We start from the raw sequence: 23,547 nt of genomic DNA on the forward strand, positions 1-23,547 counted from the left end.
CAGAAACTGGCTTCTGGAGGGGAAGATCCTCTCCCCAAGATTTGGCCACTGGAGAGGCAGAAAGGCTGGCCACTCAGCATTACTGCCTTTCCCCCAGCTCTGGGAACTGGAAAGGCAGATATTCTGGATGATCTGCCTCTCTGGCCCTTAAGGTGGGGGGAGAAGAAAGTTTTATTTTTGCAAAAAGAACATTTTCTGTCAAAAACTATTCTAATGAAAAATTCTCAACCAGCCTTAATGTTTACTACGGTCTTTTTAGCAAGAAATAAACTAACTCTATACACGAGAAACAGTGACACTGACTAAACCTAAATTGCTGCTAAATGCACTGTTTGTTTGCTGAAAAAATGGAGGAAAATATTTTTCCTTTTGTTAGCTACTTTCTGTTATTACTTAGATCTATGGTAGGTAAAAAATTTGCAGACATAAATGTGTTTTCTAGTTGATAGAGTCCCTTTAACTTTTGAGAGAGGACTTGGCATTTTCATAATATAAAAACTACAAATGAAAAGGACCATTTTTATATCCATTTTTTATAAATAAAAGTTGCTTTTATACTTCTAGTAATATATTTTGATCTTTTACAAATTGTAAGTAGTTACTCTCCTAATGTGTGGCTCAAGGCTCCTCCCTGGTGCTTACTGCTTGGGTTTTCCATTCTCCTCACGTTTTGAGACATAGGTTTCTTTTTTGTGATGCCTGGGGTTTCCACCCAAGGTGACTCTTCACTGTGCCTGAGACACAAGGGGTTTTAATCTTTGGGAAAATAAATTATGCTACCACTGCAGCAAGGAGTTACAGCCCAGTACATGAAAAAAAAAAACATTAATACAAACCCCAGGAAATGCATGAGACACCCAAAAATAACAGTATAACAAAGGAGGGGCTTTACTGGGAACAGAAAAATAGGATCTGGGCAGGAAAAGGTTAGGGTTAACTAATAAATACTAAACATTAACAAATCAGCCTATGCCCCACCTGCCAACACTCACAACTCTTCCCAGCCCCCAGATCCCTTCCTGTCACCTTCCCAATCAGATGGTATGCTGAGGTTGAGTCCTGAGACAAGTGCTACATCTCTGTGAATGTTGGCCAGATTAAACAGAAAGAACCCCCTTACTGTTTCTTCACCCGTCTGGGGCAGGATCCTCTCCTAGCTCTCTGGTCTGGAGTCCTATGGAGGTGTCAGCTGGCTCTCAGTAGTTGGCATTGGGTCATACCATTACTACTGTGGATGTTGGTCTCTGCAGGGCTGGAACTGCCTGACCCATGCATTAGATTCCACAACAGTTCAAAGACTCTCTTTGTGCGGCATGGGAATTAATCAGAGACTCTGTGAGCTATTCTTTTCTCTCTCAGTTCTCTCCAAACTCAAAGCTCAAATTGAAACTAAAGCTTGTCTCTTTGGTACATCTACACTGCAATTAAAAACCCATGGCTAACCCATACGAGGTGACTCCTTGCAGGGTCCCAGAACCCAGGCTCCAGCCCAAGCCTGAATGTCTACAGTACTATTAAACAGCCACTTATCTTGAATCATGCAAGCCCAAGTCAGCTGGCACAGGCCAGGCAAAGGGGTGGAATTGCAGTGTAGACATACCCTTTATCTCTGAATCTGGCTGCCCCTCCCACTGAGGAAGCTGAACAGCCCTGGCTCATCATTGGCCCAGCAAACTGCTTGTTCGTATCTCCCAATGTAGAACCTCCATATTAGCCTCAACAGGAGTTTCTAGTCCATTCTGTCCCACCCCTGATCCCAAGCATGCTGGGAAATAATGTCAGAGGGCTTTGGTACCCATTATTGTTGTAGACCCTATGGTAGGACCTGCTAGAGGGCTCAGTCCAGAGTTCTAGGAGCTGGCAAAGTCCGAGTGGGGGTTACATGTATTTTAAAAGTAGAATTTAAAAGCCAGTAACAGTCTTACTTGAAATATACCAATGAAAATTTGTACTATTATTCTTTGTCAGAAAGTACATCTTAAATACACAAACACTCAAAAGTGATGGGAAAAGAAGCAGAATTTGATAGTTCTTTAGATTAGCAATGTAATTTATTCTTTTTTTAATTCTCTCAGGCACTTGAGGATTATCTGGAACAGAATACTAGACAGATTGATGACATTGTTACATTGGTGCGAGGAAAGCTGTCTAAGCAGAATCGAGTGACTCTTGGAGCACTTGTTGTGCTGGATGTTCACGCTAGGGATGTTCTTGCATCTCTAGTAAGCAAGAAAGTCAGTGATGAAAGTGACTTTGAATGGTTAAGTCAGCTTAGGTACTACTGGGAGGTAAGTGATTCCACTGAATCCTATTAGAAGATAATTTCTGTTCACAGCTTTTCAATTTGTGCTTGCTTGCTGACACAGGGAATAGGTACACTAATATGAGAATTTTTGCTGATGACAAAATATATTTACCCAATCATTCTGACGATTGCAACATAAAATAGCCAATAGCCATAAATATACTATTTTAATTAAAATTCCTTTTTTTCATCGCTGTTGACTATCAGTGCACTTGCTAAATCTGCAGGATGTTTACAGATAAAAACTAGTTTGGTGTAAGAGTGTAGTTTGATTCCCTGACACTGCTGGCTAGATAGAGAACTTTTTAGTGATCTTAAATTTTGAGTTAAGGGCTTTAGTGTGACTAGTTATCAAGATTTCTGCTTTATAAATATGCATTACACTTGTTGGCAAAGTTCCAAATGTTTGTCTCGAATGCCATGTTTTTAAACATTACATTCATCAGGAGGAGATGTTCCAATATAAAGAGCAGGTTGTAGCAGTAATTAGAGAAATCTGCTGGGAACACTTGTTACCAGAACACTAGAATCACTATACTGGCCTTGTCCAGAAGATGTGCTCAAGTATTTTTCAAAATACCAGTTGGTCTTGGACTGCAATATGATTTATGAATGCACTGTCCTGTTACCAATTAATAATAATTGATAAGGATCTATAAGCTTTCATGGCTTTCAATAACTAAAGAGACCTCAGATAACTCATTTTGATGGAGTTTTTAAAGTAATGATTAGTTAGTACATAACAGAAAGGAGGTATACATTATCAAAATCTGCTGAACCAATCCTTGCAGCAGATGACAGTCAGGTATGGTGCTGTAGGTTGCTTATTTACTTACAACTTGGCACTTTTATACCCAAGTGGTTTACAGTTTCATTCTCATTATTTCCTCTTTTTCACATACAAACATATCTTATATGTAATCTCTTTCCTAGTTTTCTTTACATTTCATGCATGTTTAGCTGTGTAATGAACATCTGTTATAGCTCAAGCACCTGTTAGTTATATGGTTAGTATCTTGCTAAAAACATTTATTTCTTGTTTAACAATTGCAAAAATATTCAAAAGATTACTACATATTTTCTGATAAGTTTGGCAAGCTAGTATGTTTTTCCTTGTCTTAGCATGCCCTCAGAGCATCATGGGACTCTGGCTTGTAGGCAAGCTATAAGGACTTATACAAATCTGGCCTATAGGTCAACAGTACTAATGCTGTTTTACTCTTTGGGAATAAAATCATGTGCATTGCTAACATTTATTGTTTCATTTTTAATTAGAAAACTTTATATATAATAAAAAAATATTTGGCCGCATCTTATTTTTGCATAAGTCATTTAACGTCTATCTGTTACCACTACTCACCTGAGTCGTATTTGTGTTAATGTCCTAGAGTAGTTCTCAAACATTTTCATACTGTGGCCTGGTACTGCAGATAAATCTTATGGGTTCGCCTCCTACACTGTGGCAATGACATTGTTTGTTTTTATGAATAAATAATATTAAGGCAATATTAAAGGGACATTGTGAAATATTTTAGTGCAATGTGTTACATCTCCTTATTTTGTATGTATTATTTATTTCTTCTCTCTGGATGTGTTTCTTTACCTTTATTGATAGTGAATCTCCCCTATTGTCAATGTTTCTCACAGAAACAATGTCTCCCATGCATGTTTTATTTTTTGTGTTTGCTACCGTCCATTTTGGTATTCTCCATAAGTTTGGTCACTGCTGAATATACTCCAAAGAAGCATCCAACAGAGACATAAGTGAAACAGGGTGTAAAGGGAGGGCTAGTTTTGAGTTTAGTTGATATAAAAAGTACTTAAAATTCTGAGAACCTTGAAAAATTTAAAGAATCCTCATTGCTTGAAAACAGACAGCGACAACACAACTGTGATCAAAATAACTCTAGGCACTACATAGATCTGTTCCTTAGCTAATATTTTGAGAACCACTTGTGACCCCGTGGACTCATGTTGGCAAAAAAGGGAATACACAGTTACAAGTCTGTACCCAGGGGCGTGCTTAGACATGCCCAGATGGGCATGTTTCCCTTCTGATTGCCATCTTTACAATATTTCACTGAAGGGGACCATGTGTAGTCTCTGCTGAAAGCTAAGAACTTGCAGGTTGTTATGGTTATTGCAGGATATATGTATGAAAAAATATTTTAAGAGTTATGTCACATGTTGAATAGTGTGTTCCAAAGCTGCTGGAACTGAAACTGGAATGGCATGGCCTTCAGAGCTAATGCAGTCAAGCGTGAGAACAATTGGCATCTTTTGACCAAACATAGCCAAATGTTGACAGTCTAGATGGGGTGCTTGCTTGGGCATTTACAAATCACAAAAGAGTCCAAGAAAAAGATCTTGAATAGGGGGACCATCGGGGTGAACGAAAGTTAACAAAATGCCATGGTTATGAAAAAAGACAAAAGATATGGAACTGTATAATAAGAGAAAGGAGGGCATAAGATGGCATCCATTATGGAGGCAACATTCTGCCAATGCGAGTGTCTCATGAAAAGTGGATCCCAGCTCTCTTGACTGGACAAGCGTTGTAGGGACCACTGGGTGAGAAATACCTTATTAGACAGGAAAGGAACTTGTTAATAAGTATAGGCTCTAGATTGCATTTTATATTTTCCTTTTAATTTGTAACCATATTTTTCCAATCCTTATATTTACTTCTCTTTGAATATTTATCTTAAACTTTGTCAGATAAACTGCTTGGTTCTTCTTTATATATGACTAAATGCTGTGTGCTAAGAAGAGTGCAGAACTAAGGAGTAGTAAGGCTGGTGAATTGGGGGTGCACGGGTTCCTTGGAGGCAGCAGATATGTGTGCATTGCAGGTGTCCAGAAGTTGAGGGCCTGGGCACTCGAGTGCAACAAAGACAGGTTGGGGGGAGGGGAGGCCTATGCCTCAGGGCCATAGCAGAGCTCTGGTGACTATCTCCATAGATTTAGCCATAGGTTGTCTATGATCTGCCTCAAGGACTCACTTAGGAAGCCTAAGGGCTGGGGTGTGGAAATTTCTAGCCTGCAGCGGGAAAGAGCAGGGCTTGCAGAACCTGGAGTGGAAGTGCTTGTATTGCCAGCAGCTGATAGTTTTGGATGAGTTTTTCGCAGTGGGTATAGACAAGGCTCCCTCATGCTGTAAGCAGGCAGTGGTGGATTCATCCTATATCCCTGGTTAACCTAAAAAATGTCATACTACTGTCTATCTTTAAATTTATTAATTAGTGTTATGGTAGTACCTAGAGCAGTGGTTCCCAACCTTTTTGAGTGAAAGCGCCACTAGTTAATGCTAGGTAAAACACATGCCCCTCTCATCCCCCACCTCGCCCTCTCATATAACCCCTTTAAACACATAATTAGAATAATAATAACACTAAATGACATAATAATGATAATAAATTACTCTTAACTGAGTAAGAAGCTAAGCCTTCCCTGGCGCAGCTGCCACTGCACGCCCCATGCGGCCCCGCCTCTGCCCATCCCTTGTGGACTAATGATAATGAAGGCAGGCTCTGGCGGGTTGGCTGGGGCTGTTCCAGGTCCCCACCAGCATGGAGTTACTCCTCTCCAGCCAGGTGCCTGGCTGGTGCAGGGCTGTGGGGGGCTGCTCCTCTGCTCCGGCCTGCTGCTCCCTTGTGGGGGGCTGCTCCTCCACTCTGGCCAGCGCAGAGCTCTAGGCTGCTGTGTCCGGCACGGAGCTCAGGGGACTAAATGACCTCAGTATTACTAAAGCCTCATGGACCCCCTGGAATCTTTGGCATCCCCCCAAGGGGAACCCGCCTCCCAGGTTGGGAACCTTTCACCTAGAGGTCTCAGTCAATATCAGGCCTCCATGATGCCAAGTGCCGTGTAACCACATCAGAGAAAATCATTGGCCTGAAGTGGCTACTTATTTCATTTATATACTGTAAGCCTTGCGGTCTGCTCATTAGTTGTTTCTAATAGCAACATGCCTAGCAGCACGTTTAAGGAATAATCCTGATTAGTTTTATTTATTTTAGTTTTCTGTATTAGATAAAATTAATGTTTTATTCCTATAGGAAGGGCATCTACAAACAAAGATGATCAATGCTGGTTTGAAATATGGGTATGAGTATCTTGGCAATACCCCCAGATTGGTTATTACTCCACTTACAGACAGATGCTACAGGTAAAACCTCAAATTAGTAAATGTGTTAGAGACATGAATTTCTGTTATTGAAATAATTTAATTGAACCTTCCGAATAGATGTCTGCCAAAATGAAATGGATGATTCTACTTTACTTCTTGTTTTTATTGTTCTTTTAGGCATGATGATATACTATGCTTTTTGTTTATTGACTAGATTAGGGTATGTGCTAATATTTTATTGTGATATAATTGACCTTTTATGAAAACTTAATTATCTATAGATTCCTGTTTGGAATTTTATAGAATAGATATGGTCACAAAAGTAACTGTAAAAATGGCACTTTCTTATTCAACATATGTTTCCTTTATGGCTTCAGGTCATTTCTGCTTGGACATAGGTGCTCAGATACCACTGAGGGGCCATATAAGTATTTAGATAGGGATTTTATTGAACAAAAAATGTTTTTACTACTGTAAGCACTTTAGGGTTAATACAGGTAAGGTAGAGTGTGTTAGATGCTCTTCTGCCTCATAAATCAAAAACAAAATTGTGCTAAATTTTGGCGGCGGCACTTTTTTCTAGATAATGCAGCTATCTTTTCAGACCCCAGTTGAGTTTAAAATGCCACCAGTTTGAAAAATCATAATTTAAATTATAAATGGAACAAATTTGAGACTAAATAAATATTGTAATCCATTGGTGTCATTTATTATACCACTGTTCAGTCTGTAGCTCCATTTTATGTTACAGCAGTGAGATTTGGAAAGTGACTAGAAAGAAGCAGTTTTTTGGACTCTGGGTAAATTACTTCATGTATGATTGCAGTGTTGATGATTTCAACCGCCAGTTGTGTAGTAGAGAATATTTTAGGAGGAAATTCAGTAGGATTTGCTGGATATATATATTTTGCTGGGTGGGTTTTGAATGTATTAATTGCTTTGAAGCACAGACATTGAACAACAGTTCTTAACATTTTCTGTAAATGCTGGAATAGCTGGAAAAATGACGCATTACCAATGATAGTATGGAAAATGGTACACTATTATCAACTGTTTTTTTAAATTTCAGAACCCTATTTGGAGCACTTCACCTTCATCTCGGAGGTGCCCCTGAAGGTCCTGCTGGAACTGGAAAAACTGAAACTACAAAAGACTTAGCAAAGGCTGTAGCAAAGCAATGTGTGGTTTTCAATTGTTCTGATGGATTGGATTACCTTGCCTTAGGAAAATTCTTTAAGGTTTGGATTAATCTTGAGCGCTATATTCTCATTTACACTAGGGCCTCTTTATTTCACTCTGGCATGTGAAGTGGCCTAGAACATAAAATTGGTCATACTGGGTTAGGACAATGGCCCATCTAGCCCAGTATCTTGTCTTCGGACGGTGGCCAGTGCCAAATGCTTCGGAGGGAATGAAAAGAACAGGTCAATTTTGAGTGATCGGTCTCCTGTCATCCAATTCCAGCTTCTGGTAGTGAGATGTTTAGGGACACCTGAAACATGGGGTTGCATCACTGATCATCTTGGCTAATAGCCATTGGTGGACCTATCCTCCATGAACTTAACTAATTCTTTTTTGAACCCAGTTATATTTTTGGGCTTCATAACATTCCATAGGAATGAGTTCCACAGGTTGACTGTTGTGTGGAGAAATATTTGCTTTTGTTTGTTTTACACCTGCTACCTATGTAGCATCAGGCAACTCCAAGATCTTGTGTTAGGTGAAGAGGGTGAATATGTAATTTATCTCACTTAAAGGACTCTTTGCATTGCTAGAATGAAATACAACTCAAATGTTAATTCAGCCAAAATGTTTATATGATATTTTAGTGTTTTGTTTGAAGAATAAAAACTACAAAGTGATTTTATTTATTTTTAGTAGGAAGTATAGGTTACATTTGCATAAGAACAGTTTTATTAACTACATGGTGACTGATGGATATAAAATTAGGTGTGATCTAAACACTAATAATTAACTAGTGAAAATGAAAGCTTTTCAGGTAATTTATTCAAACCAGTGAAGTTTTGTATATTTATATCATGTATATTTTATATAGCATGGAGATAAAATTGTTCATATCTACTTCCATCTTTTAAGTATAAATAATGAGACAAATTCTGTAATCCTTACCTAGTCAAAACTCCCACTGACAAATTCCCACTGAAGTGAAGATTACAGGACTGACTCAACAACTTTTTGTAATACAATCAGAAGGATACCAATTGCCCTTTTAAGAAAACCAGATTTAGTAAATAGCTGGGAAAATTACTTTTAGTACACAATACTCTGTATAAAACATTGTGCTTGTTAGCATTTGTAAAGATAAGCATTTTATTTTCTGATACATCATTCTTGTTGTGAAATACTGTTCGGACATATTTGCAAACAGATGCCACATCTATAGCCTTTTTGTTTTTAAACAAGCCTAAATTTTCTGTCTTTGTAACGTTAATCATATAGCACAGAGACAAAGGGAAACCAAGAATACTGGAAAGTACTGTAAGGTTAGGAACTTGAATACCACTGACAGGGGTCTGGTATTAGCATTGGGTGGGGTGCATCTAAACTATAAAAATCAGTACTCTCATTATAGGAACCATGTTAAGCTGCTAGTGTAGATAGAGCGCTGTTGTTTTTCTTTATATCATGAAAATCGGCTCTAAACAGGTTTCCTACCTATACTAGCACTTATACAATTGCTGCTGCCAGTGGTACAGCTGCACTGTTCCTGGCAGTTGCTGTAATACATGTATTGATTTTTCCAATATAAACAAGGCCTTTGTATGTCAAATAAATAAATCTGTAAATATAAGAAACCTGTCATTTCCAAAGGTCACCCTAACAAAAGTTCACCCAAATTTGTCTGAAACACTGACTAGAATAATCTATCCATAATATTGCACCAGTATTCTGGGGCCTGCATTAGTAGCTTATTGGTCTCCAGGTGGAGTTTGCGGTGTTTGGGTTTTTTTGACTTACAAAGCCCTGAATGGCCAAGAGGGATGGGACCTCTTTTATTGAGGGACTACCTTTCTCTCCTTGCCATAGTGCCACAGCTGGAGTCAGTGGAGGCATTTGTTCTGAAGCTTTCCTGTTAGAAATAAGAGGGGGCTGCAGACATATTGTTGTCCATATAAGCCATTTGGAGAATTTGCTTCCTCGTCCAAAATAGTCAAAATGTGCTGACCTTCAGGATATCCAACTATTTGATAGGTGTTTGGGGTAGATTGGGATATTATTTTATTTTGTTGTTTTGATTTATTGGCGGATAAGTTAATATCTTTTATAGTGTAATGCTGCTGGGAGATGTTCCTATATGAATTGTCAGTTTGGTTAATTGTTAGCAGGCCTAGAGCTTGCATATAGTCACCTTTTGTATATTAAATGCAAATCATATTTTTCATTGTATAGTTCATTCAGTTATCATTGTTACACTGAAAATAAATAAGGGATATGAATGAATTCTTTGTCTGTTATATCCTACTAGGGTTTGTTATCTTGTGGAGCCTGGGCTTGCTTTGATGAATTTAACAGAATTGATTTGGAAGTACTTTCTGTTGTTGCTCAACAAATTCTTACTATCCAAAGAGGTAATCTATTAATTCAGTTACATCGTCTATACTAAATATGAATAAAATAAAGAGTGAGAAAAAGTAGTATTTGGCTAGTAACTACAATTACATTAATTTTCATTTGTCCATAGGTATCAATACAGGGTCCGACTTACTAGTCTTTGAAGGAACTGAACTGAAACTGAATCCCACATGTGCTGTCTTTATAACCATGAATCCAGGTTATGCTGGGCGTTCAGAGCTTCCAGATAATCTTAAGGTACTGTAGAAGGTATTTAGAATAATTATTACACTTTTAGTTTTATTAATTGTTAACATTGATACAGAAGAAATAAAGCTCTCATCAAAACGTGCATTACCAAGAATATTTAACCAATCAACCTTTACTGCTCTAAACTCAATACATGAACTAATTATTATCTCCTCCCACAAAGAGGAATGAAAAAAGAAAAATTATCCTGAAAATTAGGGATAGTGCAATAATTAGAAAAATCATCAATGTCAAGAGGTAGTTTTTAGAGACGGATCTAATACGTAGAGTTGGCAGAAAATGGGGGATCCATTTTCATGAAAATGTTTGTGGTTTTGGGAAAAACGTTTTGTCCCAAAGGAGAACAAAACATCAAACTAATGAAATTTCAATATAAAAAGGATTTCAAGAGAAATTCTGCTTCAGGAGAGCCAAAATGGAATTTTTCAGCTTCCCAGCTGCCTTCAAGGAAGAGATCAATTTCATTTGTGAAATTAATCTTCAGCTCTGGGGACCTGGAGGGGGTGCTGCCCATATCTCAGAGTTAATGGTGAGGCAGGGAAGCTGAGCTCCTGGCACTGTGCCTCTCAATGTCTGGGAGCAGGAGGGGGTGGTAAGGAGGCAGACTGCCCTGGTGCTAAGCCTCTCCATGGCTGGAGCAAGGGAGAGGTGGGGAGGCAGAGTGTCTCTTTGTCCCTGGAAACAGGTGGCTAGGGTGGGATTTGGGAGAGACCTGCCTGTGTTCTGAACAAATGGTTTGTTGAGTCTGTTACAGATTTGGTGAAATATTTTGTTTTCTGGCCCCACTGAAGTAAAGGGGAATTTTGCTATTGACATCATTGGAGCCAGTATACTTTCTTCGAGGTGTGTCCCAGTGGGTCCTCCACTTTATGTGTCCGTGCACCCTGTAATCAGAGATTTGTAGTAGCAGTGCCTGGTTTGGATGCACATGTGCCGTCCCTGTCTCGTGCCGCTTAGGCAGTTACATAGCACACTGTGACCAACCATCCCTCAGTTCCTTCTCTACCTCCTTTGTCTTGAATCAGGGCACTTAGCAGCACCTATTTCTTCAACTTAGTCTAGGATAGTTAATAGTTTAAATTCCATAATTAGTTAGTTATACTTACCCTTATCAACCTAATATCAACAATAATGGACAGCCCACAGAAATCAGCTAGGACGGGCCTACAACTGCTTGGCAAAATGCGAGCAACGACGTTTGTCATCAAACACACCAGACTACACATGAGATGTCTGCAAGCCTAGCTCTGGGCAGTGTACATACCACACAGACACAGTTTAAACAAACGCCTCAAAATGCCAAACAAAATAAAGGACTCCCTAAAATGGTACACACAACCAAACAACATTTGTGCAGGAGTCTCTTTTGTATAAAAGCCTCCAATGATGACAGTCACTACAGATGCCTCCTTAATAGGTTGGGGAGCACATTTGCTCAATCAGACAGTCCAAGGTCGATGGTCCCCATCAGAATCCAACCTACTTGTAAATTTAGTGAAGCTAAGAGTGGTCCGCAATTCATGCATCCAATTTCTACCACTTATCAAGACCAAAGCTATAAAAATCCTCACAGACAACGTAGCTTGCATGTTTTATATAAGCTGGCAAGGGGTGGGCGTGATCACACTTCTTATGCACTGAAGCCATGCTGCTCTTGGAACTTGTGCATCAATCACAATATAAACATTTCAGTGTCCTACCTTCTGGGATGTCAAAACACCACAACAGATGCAGTAAGGTGAAGACTTGCCCAGAATCATGAGTGGGAGATGGATCCCAGAGTTCTACATAACATATTAAAACATTGGGAGTTCCCAACTATAGACCTTTTCACAACAGCACAGAACACCAAATGCCTGTGATTTTGCTCCAGAGCGGGACTGGGACCCCACTCCATAGGTGACGCCCTTCTCACCAAATGGGATGTGCCACTAATGTATGCCTTTCTTCCGACCCCTCTCCTATTCTGGGTCATACACAAGATCAGAACGGACAACTCCAGAGTCGTCCTCATAGCCCCTACATGGCCCTGACAAATATGGTTCCCATACCTCTCAAAAATTACTGTGTCTCCACCTTGCAACCATCCTTTACTACCTTCTCTTCCAAGACACGGGACAGGTTCATCACCCAACCTGGCAAAACTCCACCTCAAGGCTTGCTTCTGAGAAAATGAAATGACCTGCTCGGAGGAAGTAAGAGGCATCTTACTAAACAGCTTTAGACCAACAACAAGAAATACATATATACATAAATTGAGATGGTTCAGTACCTGGTGCCAGAATAAACAAATCACACCGGCATCTTTTCCTTTACCAACTGTATCAGACTACATATTAGAACTTAAAAAACTGGGTCTTTCCACAAGTTTTCTCAAAGTACAGCTCGCAGTCATCACTGCATTCTATGATAAGGTGGAGGGATTTTCACTTACCCAATAACCAAATATTTTCTTAAGGGCATCTGTAGTACTTACCCTGAAATATGGGCACTAGTTCCTACATGGGACCTCAATCTAGTTTTTCGGGGTCTTATCAGAACCCCATTTGAACCACTAGTGATGTGTTCTCCACTTCATCTATCAATGAAGGTGATCTTTCTTCTTGCCATCATGTCTGCTAGACATGTGGGGGAACTAGAAGCCCTCATGGCACACCCCTCATACACAAAGATAAAGTCACATTAAGATCACACCCCAAGTTCCTACTAAAGTTTCCCTCCCCATTCCATTTAAATCAATCCATTCACTTTCCTGCATTCTTCCCAAAACCACATGGAGACAAAGAAGCACCTTAGATGTCCGAAGAGCATTAGACTTCTACATTGAAAGAACAAAGAATTTCAGAAAGTCATCACCTATTCCTCTTTATCACAGAATGATCAAAAGGGGAGGCCACATCAAAACAGAGACTATCCAAATGGCTATCTGGATGCATCCATTTCTGTTATCAACAACAATTACAAGTTCCAGTTGGGACCTGCACACATTCTACAAGAACGTTATCATCATCAATAGCCTTCCTTAACAATGTCCCTGAAATGGACATCTGCAAAGCAGCCCATATATTCACAGAGCACTATGCTATAGAGCAACATTCATCATTATATGCTCTATTTGGACTTATGGTCTTATCAACTGCCATGACTGCACCTCCAAAGCCCCTTCCTTCCACTGAGGGCCACTGTTCTACAGACACCTAAAGTGGAGCACCCACAAGGACACTCCTTGAAGAAGAAGAGAAGGTTATTCACCTTTTGTAGTAATTGAGGTTCTTCCAGATGGTTGTCCCTGTGGGTGCTCCACTACCCTCCCTCCTCCCCTCCACTTTGAAGTTTTTTCTATATTTAATACTCTGTGGTAGAGAAGGAACCAAGGGACGGTTGGTCGCACTGTGCTATATAATCACCTGAAGCGGCGCGAGAATGGGATGGCGCATTTACGGCCCAACCAAGCACTGCTACTACAAATTTCCGATTACAGGCGCAGTATGCACAGACACCTCAAGTGGAGTACCCACAGGGACAACCATCTTGAAGAACCTCAGTTACTGCACAAGAGGAGTAGCCTTCTTTTCAGACCATGTGGTGTTCTCTGAAGCAAGATACGATTGTTAAAGTAAGAGAAAAATCTTATCTTGTATCTTACTGATGGTTTCACAAATGTCATTGTAACATGATGTCAGAGCTAAGAGCTATGTAGGAATGTAGGGACTACTTTATTGAACCATCTTAAAATCCAGTGTAAGCACCCAACCAGGAGATATGTATGTGTGTGTATATATATATAATATATATTATATACAGGTGCATCCTGTGCCTGTAATCAGAAATAATTATAGGTTAATACAAGAGGAATTGGAGTGTCTTTCTGAGGATCAGAGCAGTTCCTACAGGAACCCTAGGAACTTGCATATCTGGGAAGAAAGTGGAGGTTTATGTTTTGTTGTAATTTGAGTTACTGATCAATTTGAATGAAAAATTACATCATTTTATGTATATGTAAAAGAAGTTATACAAAGTATTGTGATATGTCACTCACTGATGTGATTTTTATTGTTTGTTTAATAGGCTCTCTTTAGAACAGTAGCGATGATGGTTCCTGATTATGCCATGATTGCAGAAATTGTCTTATATTCCTGTGGTTTTGTTACTGCTCGACCTCTGTCAGTGAAAATTGTAGCTACATATCGTCTATGTTCAGAGCAGTTGTCTTCCCAGCATCATTATGATTATGGAATGAGAGCTGTGAAGTCCGTGCTTACTGCAGCTGGTAACTTGAAGGTAAAAAATTTCTTGCATTTTTTTTTGGCATCCAGTATTTTAATCAGAAAAGTTTGTTTCATGTTCATAGCAGAAGAAGTTCTTCGCACTGTTCCATACATTTTCAAATAGATAGTTAGGGTTTTATCCATATGAATCCAGTCCTGTTAATATCAATCATATAAACAGCTAAAACCCTGTGTGACTCTGAAAATTTAGGGATGGTTGCATGTATTACAGAGCACAATTTAACATATGCTAATGAGAATTACATAGTGATTGAAACCAAAATACGCTCTTCTGTAACCATAGTTAGGCTATGGCTATGGTTATGCTAGCTGCTGTCCTTGCACATTTCATGGACATTTGTCCATGCACAATGAACTTCTCCCATGAAAGCAGTGCAAGGGTTGCTAACTTGAGTCCACTTTTGGCTGGTTCTTTTACCTCCTGTGCATGCAGTATACTCTAACCTATCATCCCCTGACTTGCTGAGGTAAAGGAGAGTGAGGTTTTATTCTATTCTATTCAATGCTATATAGGTTCTTATCTTGCCACCTCACCATAGTATCTGAGCACCTTCCAGTAGAGTATAAAGCAATGTGACTAACATCTATTGTGTGTGGAATTGATTTCACTCTCATTCTCGCCCCTGGAGAAAATTGTGTGTGCAGTGTAGAGTTTTGTTTTTTGTGGAAATGCGGGTTTGGTTTGTAGTGTATGAATGCATACATTTTGCAGGGACAGCTTAGATGTCTATGTTTGTAAATTTGGCTCTTTATTTATATTTAGACTAACTCAGCAACACGCTACCTTGTTGAATCTTCTACCTGTATATCTTAATACACAAGAAAAAACAATAAATAAACTATGTGTTGTGGTCCAAAAGAGAAGTACATACATATTCACTCTAGATTTTTTTATAGCTTAGTAGAGCTCTTTAAAGTATAGCCTTACAAGAAAGTCAATGCATTGAATGCTTAACTTTACCTGACAGTATGATGTTATCTATCTTTGGCGGTAGTTGGCACATCCCAGAAAACATTTTGAAATACAGAAGGAATGTCAAAGTCAAATTCATATCATCACGTCTCAACAGAATGTTAAAATAAATATGAAAGTGGAGTAGCAGCCAGTTCCCAAGCTATAAGATCAGAGTGTTAGGTTGTAAAGACTTGATGTAAGTTTATAAACTAACAGGTGGAAAATATAGTATTATCAGTAGACAATGGACCTGAAACCTGCAATGATTAAGTACCAAGGTGCATAACAGGAATCAATCTGTAAAACAAGCATCTATTTTCTGAAACTATAAAAATAAATTAATAACATATTTGCATCAGTGTAATTTCTTTTTTAGCTGAAATATCCATCAGAGAATGAAGAAATTTTGCTACTAAGATCCATAATAGACGTAAACCTGCCTAAGTTTTTGTCCCACGATTTACCACTTTTTGAGGTAAGCAGCTAAAGTAGTTTTAGTAATGTAATAAGATTTTTACAGATACTCATTGATGTAACTAGCATAAAGAAAGGATGTCAAACAAATGGTCCAAGAAGTACTTTAATTTTACCTATAAGCAATTTAAAATTTAGTCTTAACAGTTTGCCTCCATGCAATGGATGTAGTCCTCCTTCTAGGAAATGCTGCTTCTGTTTTTAATAGTTTAGACTAATGTAAGTTGCCAACACAATTTTCCAGCTAAAAATGACGACATAATACTTCATACCGCATTCTAGTCAAGGATTTCAAAATGCTTTACAAACAAGCATGTGAGATAGATAAGTAGTATTATCCCCATTTTTAGATGAGGAAACTCATTGTTTTACCCAAGATTTTAGTGTTATGGATGGGGAAAAGAATCAAATAGATTCAGTGGCCCAGATTCCCTCATGCCCTGAGTGGATCTTGGTGCAGGACTAGGTTGCGATCTACACAAGATGAAAATTAGTGGCGTTCACAAGCATGTTTGTCTCTTTCTGTAATATAACTAGACATGCCCCTGCACCAGCATGGGGTGGCAGTTGGTGCAAGTGCAGGCTACAATGTTTGCACCAGCTGAGATCTCCCCTGTGTTGTGGGTATTCTCATCTGCTAGAAGAAGAAGAGAGAATCTGAGCTAATGTGTGGTGCTAATGTGAGAGACTTGCACATGCAGACATGGATATTTGTATTATTATCCAAAATACAGATGCAAATGTAATTTGATCTGGTTGTGCTAGGTGTATGTGTCATTTTGTAGGTGCATAGGTTACCTTTTGCCCATAACATTTAATTTTGTATTATTTTAGAATGAATTAAAAGGACAGGAAGGTTTTCAGGGCAGGGAATTCATGGAGGTATGAAAGAGTGATAGAGCCACTTCCTTTAGGAATTTGGGGACAACACTGGTAAACTGAGGCACAGAGAGAGTATATTTTTTTTCTTAAACTTCAGTTATCTGAATTATAAAATCCAATGGGCACAGTACTATACTATACTATGGAAAGGCAAGCAGAACTATTTGGTTCTGTAACAGATGATCGGGAGATCAAGCAAAGGAGATGGATGACTAATGGGGAGGGAATGTGGGGAAGTACGTTTCAAAGGAGAGGGGGAAGCTTGATATCTCAAATTGTTTGCCTTGTAGGGAAGGTGATTATCTTTAAGTGGGAAAGCTTTCATCATCTCCCTGCAAGATTCTGCTGTGGTGGAGTGAGGAGGGAAGACTGGCCACTGTCAGCTCCTGATGTCAGATATCTGCTATAGCAGATACTAGTAGCACAGCCGATTGTATATTTATATTATTTATCAGGTCGGGATGATATCTTTGTTGGTACCTTGACATCAGTGACTAACAGTGTTCTTTTACATGATGAAAGAGAGAGACCACAATAGCTCCTTTTCTAAAATCATTAATAGTGAGTTTATAAATTGTGACTGGATATAACATAAAAATTCTAAGTTTATCAGTAATCATCATGATGATCATTTCCAAAATAATGGGTTCTCTGTGGATGTAATTTCACTAAGCTTTACAAGCTGACATTGTAAGAATGAAATTATTGCCTCCAGGATCTGTTTTTGTTTTGTCTCTTAAATATGTTCAACTTTATTCTTGTTTTGCTTCAGAGTACTATGAAATACTAAAGGTAAAAATTCAGGATCTCTGCTTTTACATTAAAATACTTGTTTGAATAATTCTTCATTTACAATGAGGTAATGAAAGAGAAACATAATGGCTGTCTCAACCTTCAAACTATAAATCATGCCAACTAGTTTAAGCTTGCTCTGATAAAACCTAATGTTTATCAGAGAGAAATATATGATCTCATAGATCCAGTTTCCTTTCTGTTGACACTGTTAAATATGTGCTGTGTGGAATGCATAAAATATATAGTAGTAATGAATTAGAACATCAAACCTTTGGTCATTTGTATTTTTCTCATTAAGTTGTTAGCAATGAATTGCTCAAGTAAAACTAGCATATCCAGGTATTTATTGTATTGTGATTTATACTATTTGAATCAAACAGCATAAATATATATTTATATGTACAGAGTAACAGGATAAAGGGATTGCATTCAAAGATTACACCCTGCATGTCTATGAGGATATGATAAATACACATTGCAATTCATTCTTTGGCAGGGCATTACTTCAGATTTGTTTCCTGGTGTGAAGCTGCCAAAACCAGATTACAATGACTTATTAGAAGCAATCAAAATGAACTGTGATGCTATGAATTTGCAAATGACTGACATATTTGCTGAGAAGATCTTACAGATATTTGAAATGATGATTGTGCGTCATGGTTTTATGATAGTTGGAGAACCATTTGGTGGAAAAACATCTGCCTATCGAGTTTTGGCAGCAGCTTTGGGTGACTTGTGTGAGAAGGTAACTACATATTTTGCCAGATATTTTTGATCAAAACAGTTTGCAAAGTAAGCAAATGCTACAGCACATTCAATACTTATATAGGAAAGTGTTTGGTAGAACAGATGTACTTCTAAACTTGTAGTAAGGTAGTGACACATTTTTGAAGGTACACAACAACCCACAGAAATGGGGATGTGGAAAGAAAACTCCTTGATCTTCTTTACATGGAATTTCCTCCAAATTCTCTCTGCAGGTTGGTAAAGAGAGAATTGGCCTCTTAGGAAAAACCAGGAGTCCAACAACACATCTGTATGGAAGCCCTGTGCCTTTGCACTGGCTTCCTGGCAGAGTGGCTCCAATAGACACACATTGCCATGGATTCCTCATCTGGGAGGCAGCAGCCTGAATCCTCCTTTAATGAGGTTCATCAGCACAGAGGAACTGCACCAAAACAAGTTAATACAGTAGTTTATGGCTGTACTGATTTTCTCAATCAGTTTTCACAAGATCGCCATGTGAAGGTTTTATTACAAGTATACGGTAATACTTTTAATAGAGACGTGTGAAGTAAAACCCAGGATCTGAACAAAATCCAGATCAGGATCTGAATTTTGCCAATAGTTCTTATGTTTGGAATGGATTAAAACAAAATCCAGGTCCATTCTGTTGCACAGTTTCTCTTCTCCTTCATCACAAGTGGGGGTTGCTCCATCGTTGTTGCTGGAGGTCCAGACTAAGTCAAGCTCTTCAACTCAAGCAACCAGAATTTCTGCTTCCAGTGGCGGAACAAGTGGGCAGTTCAGTTTCTCCCAACCATTTTGTTTTGTAACTTTAATTTTTATTTGTTCTTATGTTGGAGCAACTTTGTTTCATCTTATAGCTGTGCTCTTCTCCGCTTGATGTGAGTAATCTCCAAAGCACCAAAGATCTTACCCGTGGCTTCTCTCGAGCAGTCTCTCTCCACTCCCACTCCCCCCAAGCTATGCCCTGCTGCTGCAAGCGGCAGACACTTGCTCTGCCAGGGTGTGGGGTTTTGAGCCAGAAAGGCATGCCTGAACCTCAATCATCATCTGAAGCTGTGATTCCACCATGGGAATTCTAGACCAGGAGCAAGAGAATTCTCTCCTTGGGAATGCCTTACAGCCTGCTCAAGGGTATCTTGCAAACTCCAGAGACTCCAGGTTTCAAAAAGATACACGGAAGTGTCCCCTTCATAAGGCAGCAATTGGTGAGAGGCCCGTCAAACTTTTTCTTCTGAAGTGCTCAATGAGAGCCTCCTCAGAGCATAAGAAAAAAGATCGCACCATACCTGAACAGTCTTCATCTGCTACTGCTCCTGTAAGCTTCAGCACTGTTCTGAGTTTCCAGATTCATTCTTCATCAGAGATATCAAACCTTTCAACTACTGAGTCCAGCAGAGCAGCCAAGGTCTGTTACACCCAGTCATCAGAAAGGGGTAGGAAGGAAGAGAGAACATCATTCCAAGAGCAAGTACAGGCATAGCTCACCTATTCTGTATCATCTGAAGTGAAGCAAAAAGCCTACCATGCTGCTGTATCATCTCATGTTGCTCAGCTGAAAGACAGTTCATGGCCTACATCAAGTCATTCTGATGCCTTGGCACAAGTTGGCACATGGTACCCACATTATCTCCTGAAATTGCAGTTGGCACTTCCCCATTACCAACCCTGAGTACTGGTGGCAACGCTGACATGCTTTGTACCAATAATCTCAGTGCTCATGAATCTGATATTGACCTCCATGGTGCACGTTTCTTCGTATGGAAGACTTTCTTGGTATTGAGTGATCTTGTGGTAGCTGCACTGTTGTCGTCACCTTTGCTCTCTTAAGACCACTCATGGTGCTTCTATCTTAGTACCACTCACTAATACTACTGTGGTATCTATGAGCACTCCTGTTCTGGTTGTTGAGGGGTGGATTTGAGAGCACCCTATGACCCCAGGCTGAATAGTTCCCCTCTGGAAAGAAGTATCCTTCCTCCCTCTATGAACATTGTGGGGAGGTAACCTGTACCCATTCACATCACTCTCAAAAACAGTACTGGTCTGATAGGGAATTCAGAAATCATCCTTTCAGGAACTGATCTCAGGGATCTTGTGGGGAGCATTCACCTTGGTATCCACCCCCATGGACCTGAGTCCCTTGTCTTTACCACATACAATCTAGGCATTATGGGGCTCCTTGGGGTATGCAACCAGCTAGGAAACCTTTCCACTGCCCTTCCCCACCCCTCCAAATTTAATCTATCTCCTTTACAAGACATTTGTAGGTCTATTCAAAAGGGTCAGTGTCTACAGCCTCACAGGTAGCACCAGCAGGATCATGACAGTGAAGGAGAGCCACCTGCAGGACTTCGAAGATTGATTGATTCTATCAACAATATCCTCCCCATGTCCAGACAAGGAGACTTCTTCTCCCAGCCAGCTGGATTATTTTAGAATTTTTCCAGTATCTTTTTTATATCACATGGCAGATACCTTAGTAATTCTGGTGGAGGGAGTTGAAGAAAAATCCCACAAATTAGTGGAAGTTCTGCACTCCTCCACACTTGGAATGCTTCTCTTATCTATCAACAAAGGACTGTTGGAATTGACCAAAGATCTGTGGCAGACCCTACAATCTATAGCAACCATGTCTAAGAAAGCCGACTGATACTATCTAGTTTCTTCTATGGGGGTTGAACATATTTACACTTATCCTATACCAAGTTCATTGATGGCAGTGGTGCATGAAAGGTTCAAAAATTAAAGACTTGCAAAGAGGAGGAAGGAACCTAAAAAACTTGATTTATTCAGTAGGGAAGGTCTCCTCCTCAGCTAATCTCCAGATATGCCTTTTGAATAGATGGCAGTCAAAATTCTGTCAAAATTCTATCAAAAACCTGGGAAAAGGTGTCACAATTCATTGAGATGCTTCCACAAGATCAAAGGGAGGAACTAAATTCCTTAGTGTCTGAAGGGCAGTTAGTGGCTTAAACATCTCTACATGCTGCTGTAGATGCCTCTGATATGGCAGCATATTCAATAACCACTTCTATGGAGGTGTCTATAGCTTCATGGTACCAATGTTCCAGAATACCAAAGAAGATCCAAACAACAATCAAGGACCTATTGTTTGAAGGTTATGACTTATTTAATGCCTGGACTGCTGAAGCTTTGTATTCATTGAAGGATTTGAGAGCCACTCACCACTTCCTGACTGCATACAGAGCAGCCCCAAGGAGGAAGCAGGCCAGATGCCAAACCTTTACCAACAAGAGTCCTTTTACTTCTTATTATGATAACCTACAGGTGTTGTCAGAACTATTGAGGAAGAAGCAGAGATTCCAGTGCAGGAACCATCAGTCTTTTTCTCTTCTGCTGCACACGCTTCATCTACCTCAGAGTAGCAAGTTTAATGCCATTGTTGAGAGCTCATCAGAACCATTTCAGGATCTATATCCCCGACCACCCTTTGGCAACCAGTTTTTTTATGTTTGGGGGGCCTGGAACCAGATCACCTACAATCACTGAGCCCTAGCAATACAAAGAATGGGTATTCTATCCAATTTCAGGCACTTCCTATTTTCCATCCTCCTTCCCTGTCCTTTTTTAAGGGCCCCTTTTACGTGATATAGTTGAAACAAGTGGTGAACACCCTTATAGAACTTGGAGCAGTGGAGGAGGTGCCGCTGGAATTCAGAGGCAAGGTGTTCTACTCCCATTACTTTCTGACTTACATTCCTGACTGGAAGCAGGTGGGCGGGGCCAGGCCTTTAAAACCCAGGCCTGCGAGCTCAGTCAGGCCCCAGTGGCCAAGGGAGAAGGATGCCTCTCCCTTGGGGCCTAAGACTAGGACCGTACCAGAGGCCCATGCAGAGGGGAAGCTGCTGGACCTGCCCACGGCATGGGGACCTGCCAACCCGGAGGAAGGCCTGCCCAAGCTGCCTGCTGCCTGGGACCCGGAGGAAGGCCTGCCCGAGCTGCCTGCTGCCTGGGACCTGGAGGAAGACCTGCCCGAGATGCCTGCTGCCTGGGACCCGGAGGAAGCCGTGCCTGAGCTGCCCGCTGCCAGGGATCCCGAGAACCTGCCAGTGCTGTCCGGGACCCGGAGAACCTGATGGTGCTACCCACTGCCTGGGGGCCGGAGGACTTGGAGGAACTGCCCTCCGCAGAGGACCCTGCGCAGTTTCCGGAGCTGCCGCCGGTTGATGGGGAAGGATTTGTGGGACTCCCTCACGCCCTCGAACCCAGTGACCCAGAGGAAGGTGACGAAGCCCAGGTACTCTAAACAGAGGGCGGGAGGAAGGAGTCCAGGGAAGCAGACTGCGGTGCGGCTGAGCTGCGGCTCACAGTGGGTCCGCGTGTTTCAGCGGGAGCCTCGCCGACCCAGTGACAGGACACCCCGTCACTGACAGGGCCCTGGGCTGGGACGCAGTGGAGACGGGTGGGCCTACGTCCCCCTCTCCCCTTCCCTCACCCTGACCTGGGGTGGATACGGGCTAGCACCGGAACCTGTCCCTTACTGCCCGTCCTCCCCTGCGTAAGGGCCGGGCCATAGACTGCTGCTCACCTTGCTAAGGGCTTGAGCATCTGCGTGTGCTTCTGCTGGCCTTCCCAGACAGAAAGCCCATAGACTACTGACTTCCCCGGCTGAGGACGAGAGTCTGCTGTCCCTCGGCCCTGCCCTGCCAAAGGGCCAGGCCTTAGACTGTGGCTCGCCCTTCTAAGGGCTCGAGCCTACCTGAGTTTGCCGACCAGCCCTCCCGAGGGCTGGGCAAGAGACTGCTTCCTTGTCCGGTTTGAGGGCTTGAGGCCAGTTCCCGCCGCTGATCCGTCCCCGACAGCGGGCCGGACCCTAGACGAATAGCGTGCCCGCGGGCCGAGAGACTATTCCCCATACCAAAAAGGGGTGACCTGAACCCAGGCTTGCCCTACTGATGGCTGGAGGCAGCCCCTTGATTCGGGCTCCCCAAAGCCGTAGGCGCCGGGAGGGGTGGTCTCCCTCCGAGATTGACTCAGAGGGAGAGTCCCTGGCGCTGCCCCCTACAGGGAAACCTCTACAGTTATATTATATTTGGTTCTTCTCAAATAGTTCCTTAAATTATAAAGCTTTTGCTTTATATGGGGAGAACTATTTTTGCCTATT

General features: G+C 40.9%; 1 protein-coding gene across 1 annotated transcript in view; it reads left to right on the plus strand.

The window, feature by feature from the left end:
• The window catches only part of DNAH7 (dynein axonemal heavy chain 7), a 261,259-nt gene that overhangs the window by 104,295 nt on the left and 133,417 nt on the right, over positions 1–23,547 (plus strand). Inside the window, exons 22-29 of the mRNA XM_067548990.1 lie at positions 2,076–2,288; positions 6,364–6,473; positions 7,504–7,672; positions 9,922–10,024; positions 10,138–10,265; positions 14,346–14,558; positions 15,898–15,996; positions 18,169–18,417. Of these exons, the coding sequence (XP_067405091.1) occupies positions 2,076–2,288; positions 6,364–6,473; positions 7,504–7,672; positions 9,922–10,024; positions 10,138–10,265; positions 14,346–14,558; positions 15,898–15,996; positions 18,169–18,417 (1,284 nt within the window). The remainder of the gene's footprint in view (positions 1–2,075; positions 2,289–6,363; positions 6,474–7,503; positions 7,673–9,921; positions 10,025–10,137; positions 10,266–14,345; positions 14,559–15,897; positions 15,997–18,168; positions 18,418–23,547) is intronic.

This window comes from Emydura macquarii, unplaced genomic scaffold (genome assembly GCF_026122565.2).
Source record: "Emydura macquarii macquarii isolate MOO-44397 ecotype Brisbane River unplaced genomic scaffold, CSIRO-AGI_Emac_v2 contig_1253, whole genome shotgun sequence".
Lineage (NCBI taxonomy): Eukaryota > Metazoa > Chordata > Testudines > Chelidae > Emydura > Emydura macquarii.